Source organism: Ictalurus furcatus, chromosome 22 (genome assembly GCF_023375685.1).
Source record: "Ictalurus furcatus strain D&B chromosome 22, Billie_1.0, whole genome shotgun sequence".
Taxonomy (NCBI): domain Eukaryota; kingdom Metazoa; phylum Chordata; class Actinopteri; order Siluriformes; family Ictaluridae; genus Ictalurus; species Ictalurus furcatus.
Genome location: NC_071276.1, coordinates 15,513,955 through 15,528,803, shown reverse-complemented (window position 1 = coordinate 15,528,803; position 14,849 = coordinate 15,513,955). Strand labels below are relative to the sequence as shown.

At 37.4% G+C, this 14,849-nt stretch overlaps 2 protein-coding genes across 5 annotated transcripts in view; both read left to right on the top strand.

Moving 5' to 3' along the window:
• tncb (tenascin Cb) overlaps window positions 1-10,971 on the top strand; it is a 53,925-nt gene extending 42,954 nt beyond the window's left edge. For 3 of the 4 annotated variants that reach the window (XM_053610428.1, XM_053610430.1, XM_053610429.1), the window contains 8 exons: window positions 959-1,102; window positions 1,952-2,082; window positions 3,063-3,195; window positions 4,186-4,337; window positions 6,960-7,056; window positions 7,210-7,371; window positions 7,724-7,887; window positions 9,067-10,971. In XM_053610428.1, the coding sequence (XP_053466403.1) occupies window positions 959-1,102; window positions 1,952-2,082; window positions 3,063-3,195; window positions 4,186-4,337; window positions 6,960-7,056; window positions 7,210-7,371; window positions 7,724-7,887; window positions 9,067-9,177 (1,094 nt within the window). In that variant the 3' untranslated portion in view covers window positions 9,178-10,971. The remainder of the gene's footprint in view (window positions 1-958; window positions 1,103-1,951; window positions 2,083-3,062; window positions 3,196-4,185; window positions 4,338-6,959; window positions 7,057-7,209; window positions 7,372-7,723; window positions 7,888-9,066) is intronic. The other variant, XM_053610432.1, reaches the window with a different exon arrangement.
• A 1,804-nt stretch (window positions 10,972-12,775) lies between these two features.
• b3galt8 (beta-1,3-galactosyltransferase 8) lies at window positions 12,776-14,803 on the top strand. The gene has a single exon (XM_053610436.1). The coding sequence runs from the start codon at window positions 13,284-13,286 to the stop codon at window positions 14,253-14,255; it is 972 nt and encodes a 323-aa protein (XP_053466411.1). The 5' UTR covers window positions 12,776-13,283; the 3' UTR covers window positions 14,256-14,803.
• The last annotated feature ends 46 nt before the right edge of the window (window positions 14,804-14,849 follow it).

Below are 14,849 nucleotides of genomic sequence, written 5' to 3'. Positions count from 1 at the left end.
TATAATAACGTATAGAAAGCTAGTTTGCTAGTTAAGCACAATAATACAGAGTAAAGGAAACAACTGAATATAAAACATTAGCCAGCGTTTAAGTTATATAAGCTCTAGTGTTCTGTCCTCACACTGCATGTAAAATATATTATTCGATTCCGGCTTGCTTCTTGATTATCTCTATAGATTTCTATAGATACAGTGCCCTCCACTAATATTGGCACCCTTGGTAAATATGAAAAAAGAAGTCTGTGAACAATTGTCTTTATTGTTTAACCTTTTGATATTTTGTTTTAAAAAAAAATTCACAAAAATACTCTGCTCTCATGGATATCAAACGAGTGTCCAAAATAAAGACAATTTTTCACAGCCTTCTTTGCTTGTATTTACCAAGGGTGCCAATATTAGTGGAGGGCACTGTATGTTTGACCATGAGTGTATGATATGGTAGCAGGAGAGTTTGAACTGTTCTTTATTTTGCTCAGGTGTGTGTTAGTGTTTCTATATACCTGCATGGTACTGATAATGAAAAGTTTATCTGTCTTCCTCTATGCATGCTAAAAAAATGCACCAAAAAAATGCTAAAAATGCAAACCGGTTGAGCCGCTGCCGATGTGTGTAGTGCAGCAGGCAGTGGGATTGAGAAAACATAGCACACACTTGACTTTAGTTACAGCATCAAGGTGCATCACAATTCGTGCATTAAGTTTAAAACTAGCTACGTACCAAATTAAAACCTTCGGATGTCAATAAGGAATTTGTTTTCTGGTTGTTAAACCTGGTTGTTGACTGCCAGGCAAAAATGAATTAAAAACAAATATCCCAGACACAAAATCTACTTGTCCCGGGCTAGTAATATGTCCACCACTGTCTACACTAAACGAATTACTATAAATGGAACCACTGACAATCCAGCTTCATACAGTTATTTGTTAATGCTGTGTTTTTTTGTTTTTTTCTTTGATAGTGCCCCCAATAACAGAGCGAGTTTCTGGAAACACTGTGGAGTTTGAGATGAGCTCGCTCTACCCTGGCACTGAGTACACTGTTAAAGTCTATGCAGTGAGGGAAGCAGCCAAGAGTGCTGCCACAACCACACAGTTTACTACTGGTAAAACACACACACACACACACACACACACACACACACACACACACACACACACTTAAACTTCAGGGTTGATTTCAAAATTTTGCTTTATGTCTACAAGGCACTTTCTGGTTTCATGCCCCAAAACATCTTCATCCTTACTCCCCCAATAGACCACTCAGGTCTTCTGATCAACTTTTATTTAAGAGTTCCTCGTTCTCGCTATAAAACTAAAGGCGATCGTGCCTTTTCTGTTTTAGGTCCTAAGCACTGGAACAGTCTTCCTTTTTACGTGAGGCCAGCTTCTTCAATAGCCACTTTTAAATCTTTTTTGAAAGCGTATTTTTATTCTTTAGCTTTTGAATAGGTCCATTAATAGGCTAAATAGGTAAATGTTGTATTTAAAGGTATCTGTTTATTAATCACTATTTATTATTGTTACTATATATCCAAACATAACTTTGTCATTTTTTTATATAATAAACAAATGAATAAAATTAATGACTTGACTGAGATGATGACTTGATGAGAAAGTCAAGGTCTACATTTCTATCTTGCTGAGCCATTTTCAGAATCATACACCTTCATGTACTGAATGCCATATAAAGCCACATATAGTGGCATACATATACGTTATAACCATGCTATATTATATGCTTTTTATTCAGCCATTCAGCGTAATGCATGTTATTCAGTAGTAAGTATAAATTATTCTGTTACTGTACCAACACAGTAGAAAAGATTGTGTGTTGAAGAATGTAAGTCAGGACCTGGTCAATGATACTGATACTAAGTGTTAAAGTAGTTGACTCCATGCCTCCATAAAAACCAGCTATAATGCCAGTCCTAAGTGTGTGTCCTCTGCTGCAGATGTTGATTCCCCTGAGGACCTGGAAGCCACTAACATCCAGACAGAGAGTGCCACACTGACATGGAAAGCACCACGAGCACAAATCACTGGCTACATCCTCACCTACGAGTCTGCTGATGGTAAAGTCCGGGTCAGTGGAGCACATGTGACAAAATCTTCTTTAGGTGTTGATGTTTGATACTATATAGTACATATTTGGATTTTTAATACTGCAGTAAATATTTTGATTTTATTCTACAGTAGATATTTTAATAGGTGATAGTGGCTAGTATATTTAAATGTTTTTCCATGTTTCAGTCCTGCACAGTTGATGCTTGCGTATTTCCCTGATCAATTCAAGTCACAGTACATAATTATCATGCTTTGGGGCAGCTTTTCTCCTGCTAGAACTGGGGCTTTTATCAAGGTGGAGGGAATCATGAATAGCTACAAATACCTGTTGATTTTAGAGCAAAATCTTCAGGCGTCTACAGTACTAGTAAGCTGAAAGCTGAAAAATCTGTGGTGACCTAAAGCAGGGTGTGCACAGGAGACGCCCGCACAATTTGATGGATCTAGAATGTTTTTGGAAAATTTTGGGAAGGAAAATGTGCCTCTGATAGACTCTTACCATAGAGAGTGGTGTAATAAAATCAAAAGGTGCTTCAGCAAAGCAAAGTATTAGTTTAGGGGTGTGCACTTTTACGCAACTACTGCGTTTTGTTTTATTGTTTTGTTTTGTTACGTTTTTTTATTTTTCCTTTTTTCCCTAAAAATGTTTCTGATTGTTTTTCACTTTTTCACATTTATCTTGGTTTAATTTTTTTTTTTTTTACACAAAAAATGTTAACAGGGGTGTGTAGATTTTTTATATCCATTGTATACAAGATCAATGAGATTAATGATACTTTTATTTAAAGTCTACAAAAATAAATTAATAATCTTGTAATGGAAGGGGAAAACAAGAATTTGGTAACAAAAATTAAAACGTCTTTTCAGCTCCCTGTCACTGAAAGAGTCAATGGCGTTGGTCTGTGTTATAAAAGTAGTAGTGTTCTCTCTGCATTGTCTCAGAAAAGTGTATTGTGATGTTAGTAACATCCAGTCACTGTCTGCCCTGTCTTGTTTCAGGAGGTCGTCCTCAGCCCCACATCCACTTCATACACCATGAATCAGCTAAGCGCCTCCACTGAATACACAGTGCACCTGCAGGCCATCTCGGGCCCCCTGAGGAGCCACATCATCTCCACTGTTTTCACCACCAGTGAGTCCTCACTTGTCAAAGGGTGAAAAACTATCTATCTTTATAGAAGTACAGTATATTTCTCATCAGCTACTCATGTTTTGCTATATCAGGAGTGCATTATTTTAAAATGAAAGCACTTGCAAAGTCATGTATGAAACTGAAAGTAATCTGAACGTCTGGGTTACATAAATTTTCCTAAATATGTTCACTTATACAGTCCTCCAGTAACTACCAGGTGTGCTCAAACTTTTACTTTTTTTGCCAGGGATCCGTTTAACTGTAAGATTCCATAGACTACTCAATACAGATTTAATTTTAATTAACATAATTTACTATTAAAACTATTCAAAAATTCAACTTATTATTTAAATGTGTACAATATTTGGATGTGTCTATTCATTGGAGCCATAGAGCTTTTTGATCATGAACTCTCCACCATCAGAACACATTAGGTCCAGGTTTGGATTAAACATGGTTAAAGTGACCAGTCAAACTGAGTAATAACAATAAGAACTCAATCATAAATATAATACATTTGATAACTCTGAGTTGTGATTTTCAACATTTTAACAAAATTCAAAAAGAAATTTAAAAAAATTCATGGACCTCATGGCTATGCTTCCCAAACCCCTGAAGGTCCCCAGACTTCACTTTGAGAACCACTGCTCTATGTATCATGCGTTATTATCATTACTAGTAATAACTGATAAAGAATGCTGTAATATTATTTGCAAAATATAATATGATCATTCTGTGTCAGTTTTTAGCATTTAAAAAAGTCCTAGTTATTAGAATGTGGGCGCTACTTTTGGCCTTGACTTTTGCACCCATCTGTAATTAACAATATCTGATAAATTGTATCTTTGACTAAAATGTCTGGACAGTTAAACATTACCAGATTATGAGACTACACCCTGTTAGACTACACACATTACAGATCACCTGTGTTGAAAAGTTTCAAAACCTCCTTTACATATTGTTTTCTTTTTGTTTACGTATGTGGCACAGTCGGTGTTCTCTACACACACCCAAAAGACTGCTCCCAGGCTCTGCTGAATGGAGACACCACCTCAGGCCTTTACACAATTTATCTGCGTGGTGATGAGAGCCAGCCCTTGCAGGTCTACTGTGACATGACTACAGACGGAGGCGGCTGGATTGTACGTAATTAACTAACTTCCATTTGTTAAGTAAGGAATAAAACACAACAGGGCGTGCTGTTATAGAAAAATAATCGATGACACGTTCATGTGATGCAGAGTTATTCTTTCCACCCCAACGTTGATTATTTTCCTATGAGAGCATTTTATTTCTCTTATACCACAGCTGTATATGCCAGTGATGACATTTTTTTATTCGTTACAAAATGACTTCTTGTACCGTTTATCTGTGTATAGTTATATTTAATGTTGTGGACTAATGCCCATGTAACAAGTTCATCTTTTCACTTATATTATAGCAGCAATAAACAGTTGTTCCCTCATTAAACGTTCCAAAAATGTAGCTTGTTTTGTTACAGACCAACTGGAAACAGCAAAGCTCTCTGTCCTGAAGCCTTTCCAATGTCAGAAAACTTGCCGATACTGGAGACTCCTTTCATAAATGTTAAAGAAACATCTCTTTACAGAAAGCAATAACATACCGTCATCTGGAAAAATAAATACCCCTCATGGAAATTGTTGACGTTGCTGACATATTTGGACATGCAAACATTTGATCCTCTTTGAAACAGTGCCTATTAATAACGGTGATACAGTCTATCAAATGACAGTAATTATGGATGTCAGTGAACCTGCTAAGGGAGTGCAGGTGGCACCTGTATTATTTATACCCCTCTCGTATCTAGTGTCTGTTTGTTACTGAGGTGTGTGGTGTCATCATGCCATTTCTTTATTTGAAAGACATCATTCCACTGTAAGGAAAATCATCTACAAGTGGAGCAGATTTCAAACGACTGCCAATTTGTCCAGAAATGACCGTCCCAGCAAATTCAGCCCAATAGCACACCGTCTGATGCAAAATGAAGTCTTCAGGTACCCCAAAATTTAATCACAGGATCTGATAGTAAGTCTTGCAACTGTTGGTGTCAAAGTGCATGCTTCTACAATTGGAAGAAGATTGCACAAATTTGACCTGCATGGGAGGCGTGCCAGGAAACAGCCTTTACTTTCTAAAAAGAACATTAGAGCAAGAGTACAGTTTACCAATGAGGTTATAGGCAAAGCCCAGGCCTTTTGGAATAATGTTCTCTGGACAGACAAATCAAAGATAGAGTTGTTTGGACACAGTAACAGCAGGCTTTTCAGTAGGGATGCTCCGATCAGGATTTTTGCAGCTGATACTGATTACTGATTTCCGATATCAATCCCGATCATTCAAGCTTTATATAAGTGATATGTAAGCTTTCTGTTGACTGTCACTGTTAAGATTTTTTTTTTTCAGTTAATGTAGTACCATTGATGTTTCCTTGGTTATATTATTTACAGTAAAATAAACAAGCACAACAAATATTCATTTTACAATTAACGTTTTAATAGGCCTTTAATAATACACGGCAAATGGCGAATTTTTCATTGTTTCTTGAGACCTCGTAATAATTCCACACTGGTGAGGACATGACTGCATCGCTAAAGTTTAACATCATCATATGTTTCATGTCCTCACATGTTTTACGTCATCAAATTGTGATCGGTTTGTGAGATTACTAATCGAGTCATAGAATGTGATTATCGGCCGCTACGATTGGCGGCCGATCAATCTGGGCATCCCTACTTTTCAGGAGAAGCACCTCATACCAACTGTGAAGCACGGCGGTGGAAATGTTATGGTTTGGGGTTGCTTCGCTGCCTCAGGGACTGAACAGCTTGCATTCATTGATTCAACTATGAATTCTGCATCATATCAAAGCCTGCTTGAAGATAATGTGAGGCCATTTGTCCGAAAGTTGAAGTTGAACTGAAAGTGGACTTTTAAACAGGATAATAATCTTAAGCACACGAGCAAATCCACCAAGAAATGTCTCAAAAGGAAGAAATGGAGGGGTATGGAATGGCCTAGTCAAAGCCTGGATTTGAATCCCATTGAAATGTTGTAGGGGGATTTGAAACGGGCAGGACCTGCAAGAAAACCCTCAAACCTCTTGCAACTGAAAGAATGTTGCATGGAAGATTAGTCACAAATTCCAGCAAGCCGAGGTCAGAGATTGGTGGACAATTATGAAAAACACCAAAAGAAGTTATTTCTGCTAAAGGGGGCAATACTAGCTTCTGAGGCCAAGGGTGTACTTACTTTTTTCACAGAAGAATATCAGATATATTGATATTTCTCTTGAATAAATGATTGAAAAAGTTAATTTTCCTTGTGGTTTTGTTCAAGTATACAGTATCAATTTCATTAACAGGCACTGTTTCAAAGATGATCAAATGTTTTACTTGTGCAAATATGTCAGAAAAGCCAACCGTTTCCATGGGGTATACTTATTTTTTTCACATGACTCTGTGTTAAAATAAAACTGTGATTTGCCTTCCAGTCAGAACTAATGAAAATGAAACACCATCTTGACCAAGGTGACTAATCAGTTTGGAGCACTGTGGTATAAATTTGCACACTATATTTGCACACTGGAACTGAGTGATACCCTACAGTATGTGATGTTGTTCTTGTTCTGTCCCTGTGTTGATTCTAGGTTCTTACCATTTGTTTACTCATACCTGCGAAATAGATGGAACATAAAACATTTGAGTGTGCATAGTAATGTGGGTTAATGTGCTATTTGCCTGCAGGTGTTTGTCAGGAGGCAGAGTGGTAAACTGGACTTCTTCCGTAACTGGAGGAACTACACTGCAGGTTTTGGGGACATGAACGATGAATTCTGGCTTGGTACGGATCATGTGAAAATGTCTGTACATTAAAAATACACAATTATAAATTCCTGAAATGTGTACTCGGAGCTAATGCATGAGCCACACACTGCGAACTAGTATACCTAAAGTCAACCTTTTTAATGACTCGTATCACTCCCGTTGCATCTAGGTCTCTTGAACCTGCATAAAATTACCTCTCTCGGTCAATACGAGCTGCGAGTGGATCTCCGAGATAAGGGCGAGCATGCATATGCTCAGTACGAAAAGTTCTCTGTGTCTGAGCCACGCAGTCGCTATAAGGTCCACGTGGGAGGCTACAGTGGCACGGCAGGTAATAAACCTTTGACGTAGACATGTACTTGAAAACAAAACATCGATAGATCCTAGTAAAAATCTATATAGCTAATCATAGAAAAAAAAGATCTGATTTATTGCTATTGATAAATTCACTGCCTTTTATTCCATTTTTCTCACCTGACTGTATGTAATGCATGTATACATATTATATCATATAGTATGTCATCTGTTGATTTAATACGTGTTTTAATACGTGACATTTTCTAGTATTGAGTTACTTCCTGAATGCACTCTGATGGAAGATTATCCCATTTCCTGTGTGCCGAATATAAATCAGTTCCCATTATAATAATAATTCTTCACTAATCCTCTTTTCTCATTTCTAGGTGATTCAATGACATACCACAATGGCCGTCCTTTCTCGACTTACGACAACGATAACGACATAGCTGTCACCAACTGTGCCCTCTCATACAAGGGAGCTTTCTGGTATAAGAACTGCCACCGGGTCAACATCATGGGACGATATGGGGACAACAGTCACAGCAAAGTATGACACCTATCTAAGGATGTTTGTTCAAAACAATACACATAGCACAATGATAAATATATCCATTTTAGACCTAAGTTTTGCTTACAATTGGATATAAAGCTATGACACCTACATAACCACGGACATAAGCCTATATAAACGTATATGTAAAACATATGGTACCACTTTTAAGCCCATACTCATACATAACATAACTGTGCTTATAACATTGGTAATGATTCTTAGTAAGCATTTTTAGAAACTCTGATAATGCCTCGCTTATGAAAGTGTCTCTATTCATTATAATTCCATGTGTTTTGGACGTTATAACTTTATGAACTAATAACTAACTAATAACCTGTTAATAACTATAAAGCAATTGTAATATTCATTAACAATTTTAAAACATCATAAACACTGCATTACAAACTACTAATTATTTTTTTTAAAAACAGCACAGTTATAATGATTTAGGAGTGTAGGCTTTATAGCTATGCTACGCTATACAATACACATAACATTTAAAAGACTGTGTTCATAAAGCTATATGACACCTACATGAGCTCTCCGTGGCAAATGACATAAGCTATGACATATTCAATCATAAAAAAGTAAGTTATAACACCTTTTTTGAAGCCTATATTCATAAATCATTATACTAGTGCTTATAATTTTTTGTAAGTTGGCCATGATTCCTTGTAAGCCTTTTTATAAACTCTAATCATGCCTCATAAGACTAACGATGTGCTATATATAGTATAATTCCTTGATAACTTAAAAGTGCCATTATTAGTAATAATAGCATGTTGTACTGAACATGTACAACATGTTGTACTGAACATTTAAATCTAATAATGACATGTATGCAATAATAAAGCAACTGTAATATTTATTATACTTATAAGAACAGTTATAATGATTTATGAATATGGGTGTCATAGAAAGATATTTCTTCAAAGTAATACACATAGCACAGTCATCAATACATTTTAGAACATGCATTTTTAGTTGTTGCAGGAAATTGCATACAAATTTGACATTAAAGTGCTCCTAAATCTATATGGCACCTGCTTTTATGAGACCTTCATGACATAAGTAATATAAACCAACATAAAAATTAATTTTTTTTAAAAGTATTTTATTTGTTACTCCTTTTATTAGTTTTGAAGTTAACACCTATAATTTTTTTTTTTTCAGGGTGTGAACTGGTTCCACTGGAAGGGTCACGAGCACTCCATTGAGTTTGCCGAGATGAAGATCAGACCGTCCAACTTCAGAAACTTTGAGGGAAGAAGAAAGCGATCGTAAAAGAATCATTTTTTAAAAAAAATAAAAAAACGCCCACCTTTCTGCCGTTCTGTCATTCTGCCCTTACTGCATCAGTCCAACCTTTTCAGCTACCAAAGCAGAAGCTTAGCCGAGTCTCCCACCTCTCTCTCTACAGCTCTCTTTCTCTTCCTCATCTCATAACCCAGTTATAACTGACATCTATGAGTCTAGGCTTACCAGGCTAGAGCTTGCCACTGATCGCGTGCAGCACCAGACCACAACTTCCTTCACACACAGTCTATACATGAAAAGTTTCGATCTCTTTCTCTCTCACATACACAAACACACCAAAGCATACTTGTGGGAGCGGTGACTCTGAAAAGTAATTCAAGTATGGTTTGCGTTCCAAGGGTAGAATGTGTGTGTGTGTGTGTGTGTGTGTGTGCTCTTTTTTAGTGTTTGTGCCTCTTCACTGTTTTAAGCGCCTCACGTTCAATTGTCATCCATCCAGTGAAGTTGAAACCCATTTTGTGAAAATTATCCTCAGTGTGATGTTATCCCTGTCCTTCCACCGTCGTTCCAGCTGACCAGACAGGAAGAATGTTGTCATGTAGCATGTTTCACCACACCATACACAGATGTCAGTTTTCAGACCTACAGACACTGCTCCGTCATCGTCCATGCACAGTGTGGTGTGTTTTCAGTCCGTACAGGATTTTGCTGGATTTTGTTTTTGTGATCAAGCACAAAAATGCTTGATTTTGTTGTTGGCTTTTTTTTCCTAAATTTGCGATGCAACTTGCAGAGTTTTTGTGCTTTTTTTGCGGAAAACTACTTGAATTGACGAAATCGCAATTGCACGAAATTTGTCTTTCGCAGTGATGTTTGTTGGTAAATGCGACCTTTTAGCTGTACTCATGTTTGACACATGTGACTCTAAGCGGGTGTCTTGGCCCGAATCTGCGGAAAATCTTGAAATCTGTGGTAATTTTGAAAAATTGCAAGCTTCTCCGAATATTGCGGAGTTTGCTTGCATTCAATTCTGTGATCGCAAAATCCTGGAGGGACTGGGGTTTTTTTTTAAACACCTCTTGCATGCTACATTTAAATGACTGGTGCTGAATCTCTTCAGTTGATGACCTGAAGTTCATTTCACACTGGTGATTTTGCAGTGGACTGCCACTGGGACACACAACTACGTGCTTCATTTGATTTTTAGCAACTGTGTCTGCTCAGAAGTAAAAAGGCGGGACCTATATCAGTATGTCACTGATGTAAGCAAGTTCACCCAGGCAGATTATGAGTATGATAAATAAACGAGAGCCATAAGATTAATGTTGTGCAGCAGATAAATACTTAAGAAAGGCCACTTTCATTTTGTAATCAACATTGTACATTTATATAAAAGGTATTGTACACAAAATGAATTAATATACAGAGTGAGTCCTCGTGTCCCCCCCCCCACCCCCTTCCTTACCCTGACACCTTTCCTGCTATAGACTAAACCACTGACCCTATAAAATACCTGTGTAAATTAAAGTCTCTTGTTTGGTATTTGAATATGATTTGTTTGTTCGTTTGTTTGTTGTTTTTTTTTTAATTGGGTGAACAACAGGTGTTTCTCTGTAACCCATATTACAATAAAATGGATTTTGTTTTTAAAAAATAGCACTATGCTGCTGTAGTAATTATTTGATTTTCTTTACTTGTTTTTGTATAAGGGTGTACTTGCAAAGGCTGCATACTAAGTTTAAGGCTTGGCTACAGGTGTACGTCCTGCTACCTGTATAGCAGATGATGTATTCATGTAAACAAGTACTATTCATATTTCTGTTAATAGTGTTTATGTAATCGAACTAGATTTTTGAAACAGGAAGTCAGAGTGAAGGGTGTTGAAGTGCTTGACTGATTTAGACATCAGTCAATAACGTTCAAGGTAACTAAACTAACTTGACAGTAGCTTAGAAAACTAGGCAAAGTGCATGGCTAGAATCATAGCTGCGTCTCAATCAGTTCCCTAGTTCAGTAGTCAGGGCACTGGTCAATCGCGAATTCCTTCCAGCGCACTAGAACGCACAGCAATGATGCTTACTATGTTCGCTTACTGGAAATGATATCATGTTTTCTGAAGCCTCTCACCTCTAAAAAATGGTTTACGAACTCTCAGACAACTTCATTTACAAGTAGCTTGTTATAGCCAAAGCAACTAGACGCTCTCCTGCTGATCCTACAGCTAGTGACTTTTCCACTGCCTGTGTCGAGTCTGTGTAAAAACAGATGGGTGCTTTATCACCGTGGTTTCTGAGAATAAGAGAAGTGCTCTCTGCATCAGAGTCTGGCTCAACCACAAGATTTTTTCCTGTTTGCTTCTGATTAGAGCTCTGCTGAACAAAGTTTTCTCATGTAACTGTTGTTTACACATCTCTGGTTTCCTGCCCGCCTAAATTATTTTCCTTTCAAAGTTTCATTTTTGATTGGTTTAGATTGGTTGAGCTATTTTAGCAAATCCAAGCACCAGGGTCCTACAATAATTCAATGTGCCCATAAGGCTTTGTACCTGTTTTCTCATGTCAGTTGGCTGATTCTTGCAACTTTCCAGCTTTTCTGTCATCGATTGGGAAATGTCTTTCAGTACTTCCTATAATTTCAAAATCTACTTTGTCTTTTGCCACTTCCAACTTTTTTAATGATGGCTTCAAGCCTGCAAAGGTTATCCTGTTAAGGACCTCATCGAGTATTTTAAAATGCTCTTCACCTCTTTAATCTGTTATGATTAAAAGATCATCTATGTACACTGTTACTTTCAACGCTTTTCGGATGTCTATCATTATTCCTTGGAACACATTTGGAGCGTTTAGATAACCTTGTGGCAATACATTGTAGCACTATTGCTTTCCTTCATAAGTGAAGGTGAGTATTTTCTAAGAATTCTTTCCAATTCTGTTTTATCTTGGACGACGGTTTCTTCCAGGATTCTTTTCATTTCTTTGTTTTGATCAACTGGTTTAATCCAGGCTACTAGCTTTTTGAGGTCTTCTGGACACACTTAAACCTGATTTCCTTTGATTACTGTCAGGCCATCCTTCTTGTATAGGTTTCTTTCTTCTGCTTTTCCTTGGTAGTCTGATAGCTACTGAGACATATATATATATATATATATATATATATATATATATATATATATATATATATATATATATATATATATATATATTATAGAGAGCATTTACTTGGATGAACGACCAAGACTAATACAAGATGACTCATCAAAAAACTTTCTTTTAAAAATAATTTTCCTAAGTGATGAATTAAATGTTTTTTGTTTTTTAAAAAAAAATATCTCCAAAACTATTTTTGTACCACCCCCCTTATATATATTATCATATCATTTTTCATAACGCTAATTTTGATTTAAGGGGCACTTTAAGCTCCCACTTAGTCTGAGCAGTCTGCCATGTTGCGTGGGGCAGCATAGATCACCGAATGATCCCTGAGTGGGCGTGTCTAATAGGGTCAGAGTACGTGAAACTTCACGTGGACTCTGACCAATCGACGTTTTATTTTGTAGGTCGTCTTCTTTTAAGTCCCGCCTACCTGTAGGGGAAACACCCCCCCCAAAAAAAACACCAAACAAAGTCAGAAGATATCAAACATCGTGCTTTTTCGCTGTATTTCCAACACATATCTGTATATATTAACATTTTGCTTGTGAATCATGTATTTGTTTTTTTAATACATACTTCTTAATACAAATAGATCTCTATACACGCTTATCGTTGATAAGGGATCTTCAGTGCGCGCCAACCGCGTAAGCCGCACCCCTTGTTTTGTCATTAACAGCCTTTGTACTGAAACAGGCTTTTCATTTGAACGCGGATGTTATCTGCTGTTTCTAATTGAGATTCGCGTGCAGTTGTTTATATAAGGGGTCTTTTGGAGCAGGAGAACTGTTTACAGTCACACACGGACTGTTTCTGGACGCACTGTTAACACTGTGGGAAATACTAACGAAAAGTGATCTAAGATGAGGTTTTCGTTAGTCGCCCTCGTGTGAAGAGTGTCTTAAGGTTTGTTTTTGTGTTTTGTTTTGTTTTTCTCATCCTCGCGCGCGTTTGTTTTCGTAGCAGCTACGAGTTTTGTAAGCAATGACGACGTCTCTGAAGTTCCGGATGCTGAAATTCATCGTCCTGGCTGCTCTCGTTGCTCTTACATGGTATGCTTTTGAGAAACGCAGTGCTTCGTTACCACCTAAACCGTATCGCCTTCTACCAATGGAGTTATACAAGATAATCTCTCCATTAAATTACAAATATCTCCTCAACCAGCCTGATTTGTGCCAAAACAGGAAGCCTTTTCTGGTTCTCCTGATCCCTGTGACACCTCAGAACTCTGAAGCCAGGACAACTATCAGAAAAACATGGGGTCAAGAGAACCTGGTCCCAAACGTGGACATTGTCAGGGTGTTCGTTCTCGGAGAACCGAGAGAACATGACCCGAAGCTTGAGGAGGACCTTCAGAAAGAGAGCGTGGCATACAGAGACATCGTACAAATGGACTTCCTGGACACTTATAACAATCTCACTATCAAAACCATGATGATTATGAACTGGGTGGCCAGCTACTGCCCTTCTGCCAAGTATGCCATGAAGATCGATGCAGACATCTTTCTCAATGTGCCTTATCTTATAAAGTACCTCCAAAACAAAGCCAAGCACAACTACATCACAGGTTCAGTCATCAACGATGGCCGTCCTCGCAGGCACCAAGACAGCAAGTGGTACGTTTCAGAGGAGCTGTACTCGGCGAACATGTTTCCACCCTATGTGGCTGGTGCTGGATATGTCTTTTCAGTTGACCTGGCCAAAAAGATATTATTGGCCTCCAAGTTTGTACGTCCAATCCCAATAGAAGATGTTTATGTCGGCTTGTGCTTACATTTCTTAAGCATTCGGCCTGAGTTTGCGTGGACGCTTTTGCCTTACAGGAACCTGTTCGAGCTCCGTTGCTTGGAATATGACAGATGCACTTTTGCAAGGCTCATCATAGTTACAGGTTTTACTTCCACAAAGCTCATGAGCATGTGGACTGATTTCCAGAATGCTGCATTTTCATGCTGATGATTCAGCACTTCAGTGATGCACTGAAATCTATAACCAAAGTCTATATGGAATCAATCAGGATCACTTAGTAAACACTTGGTGGCCTTTATGAAGGATCTATAGTTTACTTCTTGACCACAGCACTGCAACGTCATGGAGAAACGCCATTCTCTTAACAGAATATCAGGATAAATTATTAATCACTGTTGAAATGTTGAACCCGGTGCTCTTAAAGAATATTTTATGTGCCTTACTGAATCAAAAAACTGTTTGCACATATTATGGAATATTTTGTTTGTTTTTATGTTTTATTTTAGTATTATTTTGGTTATTATTATTATGTCTATTTTTGTAATGTTTTATGTTTATTATTTTTACTTCTATTTTTGTTAAGTCTGTTATGTTTTTTATTATGTCTATTGGTATTAGTTCTGCAAAAACAAAATTAAACATTCAAAACATTACAGGCGTCCAACAGACGAGGGCGCTCTTTTCCTTTCAAATGCCACATTGGTGTGTATTATTGCATGAATTATAGCAGTGGTCGGGAACCTTTTCAGCTGGTAGAGCCATAAAATCACAATATATATATATAATTATTATTATTATACA